This window comes from Rhinolophus sinicus, linkage group LG12 (assembly GCF_036562045.2).
Source record: "Rhinolophus sinicus isolate RSC01 linkage group LG12, ASM3656204v1, whole genome shotgun sequence".
Classification (NCBI taxonomy): domain Eukaryota; kingdom Metazoa; phylum Chordata; class Mammalia; order Chiroptera; family Rhinolophidae; genus Rhinolophus; species Rhinolophus sinicus.
In genome coordinates, this window is record NC_133761.1 from 20,290,066 (window position 1) to 20,307,943 (window position 17,878).

The window sequence follows — 17,878 nt, forward strand, 5'->3', positions numbered from 1 at the left end:
AATGCTTTGCTCTCATATAAAACCTTGGATAATATTAAAAAGTACCTACACATATATATGCAGGAGTCTCCCTATTGAACACTTAAAATCCCTCTTTGCTGCTTAGTATTTTACTCCTTAGTGATTATATTGCTAATTTTTCTTTTTTCAAATTTTCTTCTGGGTACCCTACATCAAGCTTAAGAAAAGTTTATTTAACTTGCATAAATCCATGCTAACAAAATTTGTTAACTTGAATTTCATTTTAAAATTGTATATCCTGATACATGTTTTTGTTTGTTTTCTTAACTAGTGAAAAAGGCCATAGATTTTAAATCTAGAGGATTTAAATTGTTTCCAGGGAAAGACAACAGCAACAAGTTTTCTATCTGTGAGTGTACTCCTTTTTTGTTACTTTCTCTAGTGCAAGAGTGAAGTTTGTGATGTCTGTGTTGTTTATGTGTGTTTTATAAAACTGTTTGTATATTTACCAAATTAACTGCATTAATATCTATATAACACGCATGATTATTATTCAGTATTATTTTGTATTTAAATGTGTATTGAGTTAATGGATTAATATGGTAAACTTCCAAGCTCAGATTATTTCAACGTTTAAAAAACCTCTTTTGATCTAGTGTGTTGATAACATTCTAATTTTGTAATTCTAGGATTTGAGATTAAAAAAATAAATAAATGAGTGAAATACCTCAAATTAGTGGTCCCTTGTAGGATTTTTGTTTGAATATATCTAAATTTCAGCATAATTATTTTTCTAAAGAAAAAATATTGTATCAGCAAGCTTTTCTTTAAGGAAGAAAGATATTCTTGAGTTCAAATATACAAACCTTTTAAATCAGTAGTCTTTTGTGAAGTAATTATGAAGTTCATCCAAATCTGATTAAGAGACACTGAATTAGTGCATTCATTTATATTACCATAAACAAACATAAAATACAAAATCTAGGAGAGGTATGCATTTTTATAGTATAAATCAATAGCAGTTTGTAGAATTTCCTGCCTGCTGTTCACACAAATACACATCAGTTTTGAAAGAAGTCATTCATGATACAACATCTGACTTCTGAAATGACATATTAATAGTAAATGGATCGGTTACTCTAAGCAACATGGTATTTTTGACTAGAGTGCATTTTTACCATTGTTACTTTTATTCAATTCCAAATTATCTGATGAAATGAGTTTATAATTATTTATTTAACAAAAGTCATTCCTTATAGCTATATCAGAAGAATATTTTATTGACTTGTATATATAACAGTAAATGACACAAATTGAGCAATTACATCACTTATTAAGAAACAAATTTGAGCTTATATATTATTAAAAAAAAAATTAGTGTCATACTTTTAAAATGCGATTTTTACATTTAGTTAGATCTGAGAATACTAAACCAAAAATAGCAGGTATCATTGGAAATTGTTGATCAAAGTTTGTTACCTGTTTGGAAAGTTCTAAATAGTTCCTTTGATTTCTTGTTATATTTTTTTGCATTAAAAACATATTTTCAGGATTGATATGTCAGTTTATAGAGCAAATAATAATGTTACAATATTTTGCCCATATTAATTATTTGAAACGTTTTGGAAAGAAAGGTATCTTTCCTACAATAGAAAATATACATAGGAAAAAGTTGGATGAAACTATTGTAAAATACCAAATTTCATCATGACAACATGAAATAAAAGTTAACTGTTTACAGACATAAATAATAGTTTCACCACCTTTATGTCTAATATTTTGTCTGGCCAATATATTAATTTGGAATTCTAAGTGGAATTATAAGCTATGACTGTTTCACCCTTTCCTCATCTTGACCACACTAATGTTATTTCATATGCTGCATGCTTCATACTTTCAGATGTCCTAGGAAATTCAAACTATTTATACCAAAATATGTATTATTTATCAAGGCATTAAGATGTATGTAACTCAGTATGCTTGGAATATTGCCTTAGTGGGTATATACGTTATTTTCATTGTTTTGTACAGGGGTTATGAGGGTGATCAAGAATTGAATAACCTGGATTTTTAGAAAAATGTATTTTACTTAAAGAATATTTACTCTAAAATTGTTGAGAAAATTAACAGGCCCAAAACAAAAATTATTCATGAAGCAAAAAAAAAAAAAAAAGTTAATTTACTTCAGAATTTCAAAAGAAATTTTGCATTTATCCTTAAAATTTGATGCAAGAGATTAAATGTACTTTTTCTTTTTTCTTTTTCTTTTTGAATATAAGTAATCCCTTTTCAATCAAAACAAACTATGCCAACTTTTATAGTTATAAAATAACAAGGCAACATTATTTTAAATTTTATTTGTTACAATTTTTTCTCAAATATTTAATAATTTAAAAAAATATATATTGCCTATGGTTGTTTATAAAAAAGGGTTATGTAGTTTTAATTTTTATCATTATTTATGTATTTTCAAGTAAGCATTCAGGTCTTCGTCTTCTTTATATCATTGTTTAACAAGGCCAAATAATTTTAAAAGGAGACAACTTTTATCTGACACCTTTCCAATTAAAAAAAAAATGTACATTTTAAAGTTCGTGATCTTTGGAAAATCAAACAATTTTATTATTGAAACTGTCAGAAGTGAGCATAAGTGTAGAGGACATGAACTACACACATTACCAAAGCATGTCTTCCACCAATAGCATCTTTAAAGTTTAACTAAAAAACAAATTAAGAGATTAAGGAAGCTGCACAAAGTCTTCACGGGAAGCATTTGGTTGTTTAAATGGCTAATTCTGAGTCTTTTACTCAATTTTCATACATAAAATTAAAATAGCCTCAAAATAGCCTCTATCCATCCCTTCTTGTTCTTCATCAAAAAGGAAGGTTGTCCAAGAAAGGGAAAAAAATAAGATTTTTAAATTTTAAAAATAAAAACACATGTTTATAATTTTAAGTATTGGACTTAGAAAGCTTGCCAACTTTTTTACTAGGCTCTTTTGGACAATTAAGGTGTAATTATAAAGAAACTATGAGCTTCCCATAATTTATATTTTTAATTATTTTGAATTTCATCTTCTTCAAATCCATGCTTTCCTTCATTCATATTATCCAGTCATTCCACACTTCTATTAGAGCTACTTCTCTAGGGCAACACCATGCTAGACTAAGAAGGTAAATGATTGAGTAAAGTCCAGTCTCAGCTCACAAGGACCCAACATTTTATTTGGCAGCTAAATGAGTTAATAGGCAACTTTGTGTAGAACATAAAGTTAGTATAAAATGATATTCTATCCATGATTTTTGAGTTGAGGACAATATCCAAAAGCACTGTATTTCATAAGGTGGCATAAACACTTTAAATCTAATACTAAAAAAAAAAAAAAAAATTCCAAGAAAGGTAACAATGTAACTGGCTAAATGAGACAATGTGGAAATGACTTTTAGTCAGAATCTACTTATTTTTATTTTTTAAAGTAGATTATGCAATAAGTAATATCAGAAGACTCAGATAACTTGCTTATAATAGTATTGTATTTTGATGTTGACTAATAGTGCAGTGTTTTCAAGCTAAAACTTAACAGTAATGTGGTAAATTAAGATTCCTGTAGCATATTTTACTCATTCAGTTTTTAAAATCCTATCAATTCTGCCCTATCTTTTTCCCACTGATGTGTGGGGAAAAGGACTCATGTTGTGTTAATAATAATAATATCCTTAAAGATCAGAGCAAAAGGGTATTCCTCGTAGTGATGATCATTTCATGAGACAGCACCCCGTGCATGTAATTAAACTTTAAAGAACACTCATGTTCTTATCACTTTGCAAGTTACTTTTCACATTGAAGGAGGTAAAAGTGATAACTCTGTCCACTTGCTTGAATGGCATTATGTGGTGAAAGCAGCTGATTAAACGAATAGTAACTTCATCTGAATGTCTTAGCATCACTAGCTATGGGCAATTATGAAATATCTAAACATCAGAGAATTAAGAGATTATACACATTGTTCTTTATTTTTTTATTTTAAATGTTTTTATTTAAAGAACATTAAACACATGTGTCATGGAGAAGTTCTCCATTTATCTTCACAGTTTAAATTGGGAAGCCTTTCGTGTATTAGAGATGTCCAAAGGAAGTGTTTTAAAGAACACTTCCAAATGGACAAAGATAATTTGACAATTAAAATCATAAAAAATAGGATTAATTAAGTGAAAACTATGAAAGTTGTAAATATGGTAAGCATTTTAAAATAAAATATCTGGAAAATGTTTTGAATTTCAATTAGTGACGCTATTTTGTCTTGCCGAGCTTTCTGGACAGGATGTAGGGCTCAGGGGTTAATAGTATAATTTTTTTTAATCAATCTGCCAAGGTTTAAGCCTAGACTAAAGCATTAACTAAGAATACGACTTTGGAAACATTTTTAACCTTTCCATACCTGTTTCCTTACCTAGGAAGTGTATAATAATCATAGCTACCCTTAAGATTGTTGAGAAAATTAAATGAGTTGATATATGTAACATAGATGTAGAATAGTTCCTGACAGGTAGTTAGTACTATGTAGATGTTAGCGATTGTAAAAATCCATATCAACCTAAGCTTATTTTTTAAGGCAATAATGATTATGAGATGGAAAAAAAATATTTCATTATTTTTTATTTTTTAATGTATACATATACCATTTTATATTAACCTATAATCTGCGTTATGCATTGTAATGTAATAAAATAGGTAAGTGTAGATCATGCCACTTCTTTTATCTATCCCATGTTAAAAATATCACAATATAAAAAGATATACTACACAATTTATAAAAGCCATATAAATACAGGAAAGAGAGTGCTTCCAATAGAAAATACTTAATTCATTGAAAACAATATACAAAGTATTGTTAATAAAACAACTGGTGTATATTTACTGAGAAGTTATTAACTCCTATCTAGGAATTGTGGGTATATTAAAATAATAAGTTTTTCTCGTATTTTTATCACAGATATAATATACTTGTATATATGACTAAGGAATGTGAAACTCCTCTTTTATAATTAATAAAATAATTTGAAAATTATGTATAAAATTGTCTATGTTATGTAAAAAGGGGGATTAGAATAATCCAGTAAAATTGCAGAATGGTGAAGAATCCATTGTACTTGAGTTATGGATGCATCTTGGTGACTAGTGGGAAATAAAATTGATATGCTAGAAATCTAGAATCATAGGAGACTTTACAGTGGTAAAAACTGTGTTTGAGGAAGTTTACCCTCTAGTACTCAAAATGGATTGGAGGTGAATGATAATGGAATCACCAAAACATCAGTGATTAGGTTGCATTTGAGCCTGCACATGAGATGACAATGGACATTTTTGTAGTTTATCTAGTAAGTCATTGAAGGAGCAACAAAAGAACTTTGAAAAGATGACAAAACCATAGATTGGAAATCATTAACAAAGAGGTCATGATTTTCAAATGATGAGGGAAATAAAAAATGTGGATAACTGTGGGTCGATGCCTTTGAATTTGCCTATTACATGTGATATTAACAAATTAAGAGAATAGCCAAAAACAAACAAACCAGAAACAAACAACCAAAAATAAATAAATAATAAAAACAAAAGATAAATAGGAAATAAATAGCAAGTGAACAGGATAAGAAGGACAAAAATATCACATACTTTGCATGGATCAGTGACCATGTAACAAAATTGGCAATAAGAATATTATTGAGGATATTTAGGAAAGTTATGTTTATGGAACAAAGGACACTAATGTGAAATTTCATATCTAATTGAAACTTTGGCAACTTTACTAGAACCATGACTGTTGGGCCATCATCTGATAGTTATCTTGCTATCTGATAAATCGGTTTGAACACATTAACCTGTCTGAACTAAATGATGCAGGGATCCAGTATTCTCAACATTGACTTTACATGACAATCACCTTGAGGATTATTAAAAAACAAAAACAAACAAATTAACAAAAATGATGCCCAGGGTTTTACCCTAGAGTAAGTACATTGTAACGTCTAGAGGTAGAAGTAGGTATTCTTTAAATAAAGCTCTACAGGTTTGTCTAATCCATATTGTAAGACAAGACCATTGCAAGGTTTATATTTTTTCCTTTCTGAAGTCTCTATTCAGGTACATTTATTTTCTTAAAAAGAGCAGATAAATTGATGAAGAGGAAAAAATAGAAGTTATTCTCCAGTTTATTATAAAATTGAATTTGTGAAACTATATTACTCAGATATTTCAGAACTATCTAGTTTAATATTCATTAAAAAATCTATCTTGGGAATTAATCTTTCATTAACTGGGTGTTCTGGAAGAACTGCTGAAAATGTGTACAATGGCAAACTAAAACATAGATACAGAAAGTATTATACTAGATTGTAAAGTATAAGCATTATTTTGGTTTTCCCCATTATATCAAAATTCAAGGACATGTCTGATAATTTGCACCATAGTTTTACTTTGAAATTGGCAGACTAATTTGCTTTGGTATAGACCATATAAGAAGTACTAGTAACCTTAAAGATTTTTTCATAGGATCTTATTTTTTCAACTGCAACTTTCAAAATATCAGGTGACACTGTTACAACTGGTGGTAACTTCTTTACTGCCAGTAATTAAAGGAAAGTCTGGCACTAATACCTTGGGAATGCATTTCCAGAGATTTCACAATTTTATGGTAATTACAAAAAAAGTGTTAGTTATTGATATGTTAATATTCAGAATAATATGTCATTGATTATGAACATTAAACTTAATTTTTATAGGTCTATAAATAGAAAAAATGTTACTGTCTTCATTTCTGGGTTATACAATTATATTTTAACTTCCCATATTTAAACTATAGTGATCAGAATAACAAATTACAAGAATATATTATATAATTTTTAAATTAATGGCATCCTTAATTTTCTAACTATATGTTTTCTTTTTTCTTTTTTCTGTTGTTACAGTAAATGAAGGAGGTATTAAAACAGCTTCCAATTTATGTCCAGATCCTGGTGAACCAGAAAATGGGAAGAGAGTTGGATCAGATTTTAGGTAATATTTTAAATTGTTTATTTTATTATTTATTTTGTTAAAGTTTATTTTAATTTGAATTTAAAAAATAACTAATATTATTGTCATAAATACATGGCAACTTAAAACTGTAGCAGCTAGATTCTATTGATGTGTTGCTATTAATATTTTATTATTTTAAAATGTCAATTTAAATAACCTATCAACTTCATAAAGGCTCTTTTTAGAGTTTAAATGATGAATTTCTTATCATGTATTAAGTGAAAACTCATGCAATTTGGATGTGAAAGACATGAGTTTGAATTCAAATTCTACTGCTTATTATTGTCTAATCTTGAATAAGTCACTCAATTCTGTCTGCCTAAATTTGCTCTTCTCTAACATACAAATCAAATTTATCACATGTCATGGTGAGTTTCAAATGAGGTACTTCCTGTGAAACCTTCCTGCATATGTTTCATAAACATTTTATATGTATTTTTACAAGTAAACATAACATGACTATTTTATCTCCATTGTAAAATACTATCTATTTTATTAATTTTAAATTAGGTTTACTAACAACCTATAGAATTTATGCAGCATACTCCGGTAGTCTTTATTTTACATAATTATTAACTTTAAAAAAATTATTGAATTTTCAGTCCTCTGATTATAGCATTTTACAAATGAAATGTATTTAAAATTCCTATAAAATAGTAAATGATCCTAAGTAACTTTACTACAACTCAACTAAATCTTTCAGTCTCAATACTGTGGTACCTCAGTTTTCGAACATAATCCATTCTGGAAGACTGTTCACGTTCTGAAATGTTCGAAAACCAAAGCACTGGTTCCCAATAGAAAGTAAAGCAAAATGGATTAATCTGTTCCAGACTTTTAAAATCAACCCAGAAAACTGCAAATTTAGCATGAATTTTACTATCTAATGATACTATAGATCCATAAAATTCACAGTGTTCGTAAACCGAAATGTTTGTCAACGGAGATGTTTGAAAACCAAGGTACCACTGTAATTAAAAATAATATTGTATAGACCAAACAATGATAAGTAATTTACATGTCTTCTTTATTGTAAAATCCTCTCACATATTTATTATTTCATCCCTACTTCAGAAATGAGAAAACTGAAGCTCAGTTTACCCAGCTAATAATTTGATCAAACTGGGATTTGAACTCATTACTTCATGAATCTAAAATCTGACCTTTCAATTACTATATCACATTATGCTTTGAAGCTAAACTTTATTCATATTCCATCCTTGTCATAAACTAGCTTGTCTTCTCTAAGAGTTTATTTTCTCAGATCTAAAAATGAGGCTAACAATACTTACCTCATAAGTTTGAGGAGAAGATTACATGAGATAATGTATGCATGATAGTAATCATAGAGCTTGAGACAAAATAAATACTCATGTAAGCTGGTATTATAGTATGATATAATATAAAACATGATTATTATTAATAATATTAATATTTGCTTTGCCCCACTATATTTGCAAAATTTATGGTTTATTGAAAATAGACTTAATGTAAAAATAATACAGTGAGAAATTACCATCAAGTGTAGTGGATTTCAATTCTGAAGATCATCTTTCAATCATGTTTCAAGCATCATGATAGATGTTAGCCATCAAGAAGCTCACAGTCAGACTAAGATATAATATAGTCATCACAGTTTAAGAATGTATGAAATGTTACAGAAGCCAAGAGGAGGTATAGTCTTTTTTGGCGTTAGTAGATAAGGGTCACAGAAGGCTAACATTAAACTGAGTCTTCAAGGATTATTATAATCAAGTATATTCAGAAAGAGAAATTCAGAGGAGAATATTTATATGTTCATTATCTGCATGTATTGCTTGCCCATTATGTGCCTGATGTTATACTGGGAACAAATAAAACACACAGAAACAGACATAGTACATGTCCCATAGCTCTTAGAATTTAATAGCAGAAACAACAATAAACCATTAAATGAGCACATGCAGATACAATCACAAATTTAGAAAAGTATTTTAGAATCACAAAATAAAAGTAGGTGATGTCAGAAACATGGTGGCACAAGGGGCGCTCTTTGAAAACGCTGCTTAAAGTTACAGCAGCTTGAGCATCTATCATTCAACAAAAGATCCTCTATGCAACACACAAACATGTCTGAGAGATCTGCACATTGAAACATCACATCGGAAGGTGGATGAATCAGGGTGAACAGGGGAGGAGGTAAGGGAGAAATGCAGAGACGGGCCAGCAATGCAGCCCAGAGCTCACTGCAGTCCCAGGAAAAGGGAGGAGTAAGACAGCAGGTGCACTCTCTGTGGGCCCAGCAATTCTGCATGAGGGATGAGCATATAATATGGCTGAACCCACTGTCATGGCAGAGACCTTGGGGCGAAGACCAAATGCAGAAGTATGACAACTGAGGTCTGACAGCCTTCACTGCCAGGTGGAAAACGAATCCATGGAGGCCGTGAATACTCCCCCAACCTCTCAGAGCTTGCCTCCCCCACACCCTCCCAGTGTTAGCAATGGGCCCCAGGAAAAACAGTAGCAGTATCCGATTAAAGAACAGAATATCTACAGTTCTGAGAACTGGAGAGACAGTTCCTGAGGAAGACACACTAATCATGCTGCTAATTCCAGTGACAAGGGAGGAGCTCTGGGGAGAGGCATCTGATCTGGCAGTCACCATTACTCAAAAGAGAACAAAGCCACAAACATACCTCCTGCCTCTATCAGCCCACCCCACCGCCACCTTTTGAGACTGATCTCAGTGGGGGCACCCAGGGTGAGGAGGAGCACAGCCCTGAATCTGGTTGCAGCGGCAACACTGGGATTGCAAAGGCTCTGAACTCCATCGCCCACCATGGAGATAGGACCCTGAGATAGATGAGACATGATCACAAAGAAGAAGCCCACTTCCCCAGGACATCTCCCACCGCATGAGGAACTGGAACAGCTCAAGAGAAAATAAAATGCTCTAGTACAGAGAAAATAAAATACTTCTACTGGATAGCAAAAGAAAGACCTCTTCATATCAACATGTTCTGAATTCACTTCTGTAGATGCCCAGGGAGAGAAATAATCCATTGATTGCCATGAATAATGACGGTAACAAGGCAGCTGAGAAAGAAAATAAAAAATCTCCAGAAAATGACCTTAAAGACATGGAAATATGTGACTTAAATGACAGAGACCTAAATATTGCAATTCTGAAAAAACTCAGTGTGGGGACAGAGCCCCAGAAAGCAGTTTCCAGGCTCTCAGCCACACATAGAAAGGTGCTGGCTCAGGTAGTAAATGGCCATCAACTGTGATTGGATGGCCATCAGCTGTGGCTAGTTGGACGTCAACTGTAACCAGTGAACTGCTGGCCACTAATATAACTGCTGTGGCTATGCTAGCAAAAAATGGGGGCTAGCAAGAAGATGGTGGCTGAGCCTGCAAGTGGTGCAGTGAGGGTTGAGAATTGTGTGGCTCCTGTTTCCTGTTTCTCCAACCCAGTCGCCAGCGAGAATACAGTGGTATGACTCCCCTATCTATGGCTCCGTGGGTGTTCCTTTCTGGCTTCACCATGTCCTGCGTTCTCTTGTGGGGAGCGGGAGGAGAGACCCCGCCGGGCTCCCCGCATGACACTCAGTGAGATACAGAAAAGCTTAGGTATGCACTTTAATGAACTTAGAAATAAAAAGAAATAAAAATTATTTACCAAAGAGATTGACATTAAAAACAAACAAACAAAAAAAGAACCTAATCAAAGTTCTGCAGCTGAAGAAAATAAAAGCGATAAAGAATGAAATAGCGAGCTTAGGAAATAGAGCTGACCAGAGGGAGGAAAGAATTAGAGATATGAAAGACAGAAATCTGAAAATAATGCAGATGGAAAAAGACAGAGACTTGAGAGTTAAAAGAAATGAAAAAATTCTATGAGAACTATCTGTTTCCATCAGAAAGAGCAATATAACGGGTATATCAGGAGAAGAGAGGGGGAAGGGAACAGAGAGTATATTCAAACAAATAGTCAATGAGAACTTTCCAAATCTGTGGAAAGAACTGGATCCTCCAATCCAAAAAGCAAACATAACACCTAATTACCTCAATTGTAACAGGCCATTTCTAAGGCACATTATATTGAAGCTGTCAAAAATTAATAACAAAAAAATTATCAAGACAACCAAGGAAAAGACGACAGTAACCTACAAAGAATTTTTAGCAGAAACTCTGCAAGCTAGGAATGAGTGGAATCAAATTTTCAAACTATTGAAAGAGAAATTACCAGGCAATAATAATATATCCTGAAAAGTCATCCTTTAAATATGAAGGCAGAATAATCATCCTACATGTAAATGGACTTAACTCACCAATAAAAAGGCACAGAGTAGCAGATTGGATTAAACAAACAAAAAACAAAAAACAAAACAAAAAAAAAAAAAAACAAAAGCAAAAAAACAAGCTGCCTGAAAAAGACATATATAGTCTCAAAGTGAAGAGTGGAAAATGATACTCCTAGCAGATGGTATCCAGAGAAAAGTGGATGTAGCCATACTTATACCTGATGAAACAGAGTTTAGGGGGAAAAAAAAGTAATGAGACAAATATGGACATTTCATAATGATAAAGGGAAAAATACATAATACTTATGAATATATATGCTCCCAATCAAGGAGCATTAAATTATTCAAAGCAACTACTAACAGAACTAAAGGGAGAAACTGACAAAATAAACAAAAACTGTAGTACAGGACTCAAATACACCACTGACAGTTATGGATAGATCATACAAACTGAAAATCAATAAGGAAATATTAGCCTTAAATGACAGGTTTAACCAAATGGACATAACTGACATTTGCAGAGCATTTCATGCCAGAACACTAGACTATACATTCTTTTCTAGTGCACATGGAACATTCTCAATGATAGGCCATATGTTGGGACCGTAACCTAAACTATCCTCAGCAAAATTTGAGAACATTGAAACCATACCAAACATATTATCTGACCACAGTGCTTTGAAATTGAAGAACAGCTGCAAAAAAGAAAGCAGGAAAAATCACGAATACATGGAGACTAGATAATGTGCTATTAAAGAACAATTGGGTCAAAGAAGAAATAAAAATAGAGATCAAAATATACATAGAAACATATGAGAGTGAAAATACATTGTATCAAAATTATTGGCATGTGGCAAAAGCAGTAGTAAGAGGGAAATTTATATCACTACAGACCTATTCAATAAACAAAAAAATCCCAAATAAACAACCCAACATTATATTTTAAATAACTAGAAAACTAAAAAACAAATTAAACCCAAAGTCAGCAGAAGGAAGGGGATAATAAAAATTAGAGAAGAATTAAATGAAATAGAGAACAAAAGACAATAGGAAAAATTAATGCAACAAGGAGCTGGTTCTTTGAAAAGATTAATAAAATTGATCACCCCTGGCTAGACAAGAAAGTGTCGCGTCCAGCACGACAGGAGCTGTGGGAAGCGAGAAGGGCGGCACAGGGCTAAGAAGAGACAGTAGTCAAGAATAGGGTGCAAGTGGGTCCAAGGGTCTCAAGCCTCAAGGACTGAGCCCCGAATCAGGCCAATGTGTAGCTTTTATTGGTTAACTTCTAGGGAGGTAAAATATTGTTAATCTCAACATCTGTGTGTTATGTAGCATGCTGGGTGTCTTTCCGAAAGTTCCCATTGTGTTCCAGCTTGTACTTTGCCTTCACACACACGCACATCTCCAAGGAATCCATTGGAAGGGAGGGACCGATATAATTTCATCAGGTCTCAGATGGGCCTCAGTTTGCCGAGGCACTCCCTTGTGAAATCCTGGGAAGAGCGCGCGGGAACAAACGGTCTGGCAGATGTAAAGCAATGAGAGAGAGAGAGAGAGAGAGAGAGAGAGAGAGAGAGAGAGAGAGAGAGAAACAAATACAATCAGAAATGAAAGAGAATGATGTCACAAAAATAGCAGTGTAAGGTAAGCCTCTGGAAATCTCCCCTGAAATTTACAACAAATTGAACAACGTTAACTTTACAAATGACTCCCTGTGCAGCAGACAGGCAAGACTAAGAGGCCCACTACTGAATCGTGTGGAGGGGGGAGGAGGGAAGGGAGAAGTGCAGGGACAGAGCCCCACGGGCGCAGGACGCAGACCTAGCTCAGTGCTCCGAGCTCGCTGCCTCCCGGAACTTCCGCAGCTGTGGGAGAGGGAAGACCTCGGACTGCTAGGGCTCCATTTATGGCCCACAGGGCTGAGGGGACAGCATATAACACGGCTGAACACAACACTCACGGCAGAGACCTCGGAGCAAAGACTGAGGGAAAAATGCTGAAAATGGTAGTTTAAGCCCTCACTGCCAAGCAGAGAATGAAAGCCTTAGGCACTGAGCCTAGCCACCCACTCCCTACCCTGCCAGAGCTCGCCCTGACCCCCCATCTGCCCAGTGCTAGAAGTGGAACAGTAGTAGTGTCAGATCAAAAGAACAGAATATTTGCTGTTCTGAGAACTGTGGGCCGCAGACACAGACTCCCAGCCCAACTAGTTCCAGCAAAGGGGAGGGAGCCATGGAAGCAGGACTGGCTCTGGTGGTGGTCACCGCCATTGCTCTGGGCCACCTCTCACAACTCACCCTGTCCTTGCTTCCACCTATGGGGCGGATCCCTTTAGGAATAAACAGAGTGGCTGAAACACATGGGCTCTGAAACTGGTGCAGGGAAAGCTTTAGAACTTCAGAAGCTCTCCGCATACCCACAAGGACACTGCGCCCTGTGACCCAGGCAAACTGTTCACAGAGGAAAAGTCCGCCTTCCAGGGAATCCCCCCATTGTGTGAGAAGCCAGAATAGTGCAGAGAAAATACAACACTACAGTGTGAGAGAGAATAAAAGGCTGCAGTTGGAGAGAAAATAAGACATTCTACCAACACCTACTGGAAAACAAAAGAAAGACCTCTTTCTATCAACCTGTTGCAGAACCCACTCCTGTAGATGTCTAGGAAGAGAAATACTAAATCATTAATTGCCATGAATAACCGAGGTAATAAGACAGCTCATGAAGAAAATGAAAAGTCTCCAGAAAATAAAGACATGGAAATATGTAACTTAAATGACAGAGAATTCAAGATTGCAGTTCTTAAAAAACTCAACGAGATGCAAGAAAACACAGACAGGCAGTTGAATGAACTCAGACACACACTCATAGAAAAAAAATGAACATTTTACCAACGATATTGAAATTTTAAAAAAGAACCAAATAGAATTTCTGGAGATTAAGAACTCGATAAAAGAAATGAAGAATGAAATAGCCAGCTTATGTAGTAGAGTTGACCAGGTGGAGGAAAGAGTCAGTGACATTGAAGATAGAAATCTGGAAATGACACAGATGGAAGAATAAAGATACTTGAGACTTAAAAGAATTGAAACTCCACAAGAACTTCCTGACTCTACCAGAAAGAGCAATATAAGAATAATGGGCATACCAAAAGGAGGAGAAAGAGAGAAGGGAACAGAGAGTATATTCAAACAAATAGTCAATGAGAACTTCCCAAACTTGTGGAAAGAACTGGATCCTTGAATCCCAGAAGCAAATAGAACACCCAATTACTTCAACCCCAACAGACCTTCTCCAAAGCACATTGTATTGAAGCTGTCAAAAATTAACAACAGACAAAGAATCCTCAAGGCAGTCAGGGAAAAGAAGACAATAAACCTACAAAGAAAGCCCATTAGATTATTATCAGATTTTTCAACAGAAACTCTACAAACCAGGAGGGAGTGGAATCAAATGTTCAAACTATTGAAAATGAAATTATGAGCCAAAAATAATACATCCAGCAAAGATATCCTTTAGATATGAAGGAGGAATAAAGAACTTTCCAGGCATACAGAAGCTGAGGGAATTTTCTAACACATAACCCGCACTACAAGAAATACTGAAGGAGGCTATTCGATCAGCATAAATAGAGATAATTTGTGACAACTAAAACATAAAAGGGGGGAGAGTAAAGGCCTGAACCAGAATACGGGAATGGAGAAAGTAAGCGTGCTGAAGAAAATTGAATACTCTAAATATGAAACTTTCCATTATGTAAACTTAATGGTAACCGCTCAAAAAAAAAAAAAAAAAAATCCAGAACTGAAATATATAATGTAATAAAAGAAGAAACAAAGGAAAAATAATAGAATACCACCACACAGAAATAATAGACAACAACAAAAAGGCAAAGAAACAATGGAGACACAGTTTTACCAGAAAACCAAAGATAGAATGATAGGAAATTGTCACATATCAATAATCACCTTAAATGTAAATGAACTGAGCACACTAATAAAAAGGCACAGAGTAGCAGATTGGATCAAAAACTAACTAAACCCAACTGTATGCTGTCTCCAAGGTACACATCTCAGCTACAAGGACAAATGTAGACTCAAAGTGAAAGGGTGGAAATTGATACTCCAAGCAAATTGTATCCAGAGAAAATCACATGTAGCCATACTGATATCAGATGAAACAGACTTCAGGATGAAAAAAGTCCCCTAGCATTGTGTATACCTTCATTATAGTACTTACGGTGTCATTTCCTTGTCTTTTAAAAAGTTGTCTAAGTTGAGAGTTTGGGAATAAGAAATAGGATCATTCATAATTCTGTATGCCTGATAAAAGGAATTCAATAGATGTAATGAATTTAATTGACTAAAACAGCAAAAGTGTAGCTTCAGCATTTCCCCATTACTTTCTCTAATCACATGACCTTATAGCAGAACTTCAATATCATGTAACTGAATGGCATATAGGCAGCAGTTGCTAAAACAAAACCATTCTTGTATTTACATAATCAATGTTTTTATAATCACTGGTGAAATATATAATAAAATCCTTTGAGAAGTAAGGCAACTTCTGAGACTTGCTATATTTTGCTTACCATTTTGTGCTCTAATCTTTAAGGTGCGAGTTCCAGCAGCTGTGTTTTGAAATCTTAAAAACTTTATTTCTAATTTGAAATGCCTATGGAGCATAACAGGCATTTAAAGGGTGAAATGCTGCCAAAGAGATATAGAAGCTGCCAGTAATTTCTGTATTGAAAAATAAATTAAAATTTTAAGTGTCTCTTAAAATTATAACCAAATGTCTGGGAAAGCTTAACTCCTGGGATCTTTACCTTACACAGATTTTCATTCTTCAGGAACAGACTTATCTAATGCCTTTCCTCTAGAAAGATATCACCAGACAGGGGCATGGATTTGTCTTCCCTTTGAGAGCAAAGAATAATGTTGGCTCCAAAATTTGATTTATTTGAAGTTTTAAATGACTGGTATATCTCAGTATTCAAAAGGCAGGGGGCATGTTTCACGTCTGGCAATATTAAAACACGGCTGTCATCATGAAAAGCTGATAAGTAAAATCCATCACACATGTGAATACGGACCCAACTTCACCCATTCCCCTAGCATGAATTTTCTAAATATGCTAGTATATTCTTTTATATATTTTATCTTGGTAATTAAAAATAGTTCTCTAATATATAGAAACTTCCAGAGGTGTTCTATACCTCTCTACTTCACAAAAATCTTCTAAAGAAGAGCCTACACCTATAGCACTTTCTTTCTTACCACACAGCTATTTCCTAATATTTTGCGAACAATTTTTGCATCACCTCTTAGATTACCAGTGACTTCTCCATTTCTAAATGAAGTTAATTTTCTCAGTCCCCATTTCCCTTGACCCTTCTGTCACCATTGTAACCTGTTTTTCTTGTCTTCGGTGACTGAGAAATATTTTGGTTTCCCTGAGTCGACTCACTCTGACCACCTATTTTCACTCTTTTCTTGAATCCACTCCCATTTCCTAAAAATAAGCATTTCTCAGTGTTCTATCTTCAAAACTTCTATGTATTTTACATTAGGAATGTGATGAACTCTGAAGGCTTTCAGTAATCATCACTTATGTTTCTCTCAGTCCTTTGTTATTTTCATTTTTCTGAGATTTGGATCTCTATTTTTAAGTTTTTTAAAAATGAAACTAGTTTTTCCTCCAAAACAAGTATACATTATTGCAAGTGTAAGAAAATGGAATCTGGACTCAGATGGAGCTAATTTCAAATCCTGTCATTCTTTTTACTTGACTTGGAGAAGTTGTTTATTCTCATCAAAGTTATGTTTCCTTTTCAATCAAAATTAAATGAATAACACAAAATTGTATTGCTATAGTGAAAGACTAGATAATTTAACAGTCATAAAATTGACTATTAAAGTACCCAGGACAAAGTAGAGCTCAATAAATGCTAGGTTACCTGTATTTCTTTTTCTCTTCCTGATTTTCTTGTGACTTTCCTAGTGAATTCAGATTTAAAAATCTTCATTCTTTCTCCAAATCCTGTAACCCATTGATTCTACTTGTATCTTGTTTATCAGTTCTCTCCAATTCTCATTGCTTCCATCTTCCTTTACACCCTTAAAACTTCTCATTTGTACAACAGCAATTGTATCCTATTCTACGTCAAGATGTGTTACTCTTGACTTTCTGATAAAGATTCCTATTACATAGATACTGCTACTGCTCTGTTACCCTCAGATCAAAACCTTGTATTTCTCATAGCTCACTGAATTAAGGAATGGTATAAATATCAATGATCACACATATACATGTGAGGTCAGACATTTAAGTTTGCAAACTCAACCTAGAAAAAGTGCTACATACGTCATTGCTCAATATTTCTATGGTCACCTTTGAAGTACTCCCCTTGGGAAGCTATGCACCAATGCCAGTGCCTAGTCCACCTTTGAAAGCAATTTTGGAACTCTTTTTCTGGAATGGCCATCAGAGCTGTAGTCATATTACCCTTGATGTCCTAAATGTCATCAAAATGTCTTCCTTTCAATATGTCCTT

At 33.8% G+C, this 17,878-nt stretch overlaps 1 protein-coding gene across 6 annotated transcripts in view; it reads left to right on the forward strand.

The window, feature by feature from the left end:
- CSMD3 (CUB and Sushi multiple domains 3) overlaps positions 1 to 17,878 on the forward strand; it is a 1,090,811-nt gene that overhangs the window by 448,742 nt on the left and 624,191 nt on the right. For 3 of the 6 annotated variants that reach the window (XM_074316364.1, XM_074316366.1, XM_074316367.1), the window contains 2 exons: positions 293 to 370; positions 6,928 to 7,015. In XM_074316364.1, the coding sequence (XP_074172465.1) occupies positions 293 to 370; positions 6,928 to 7,015 (166 nt within the window). The remainder of the gene's footprint in view (positions 1 to 292; positions 371 to 6,927; positions 7,016 to 17,878) is intronic. The other 3 variants (XM_074316365.1, XM_074316369.1, XM_074316370.1) reach the window with 1 other exon arrangement.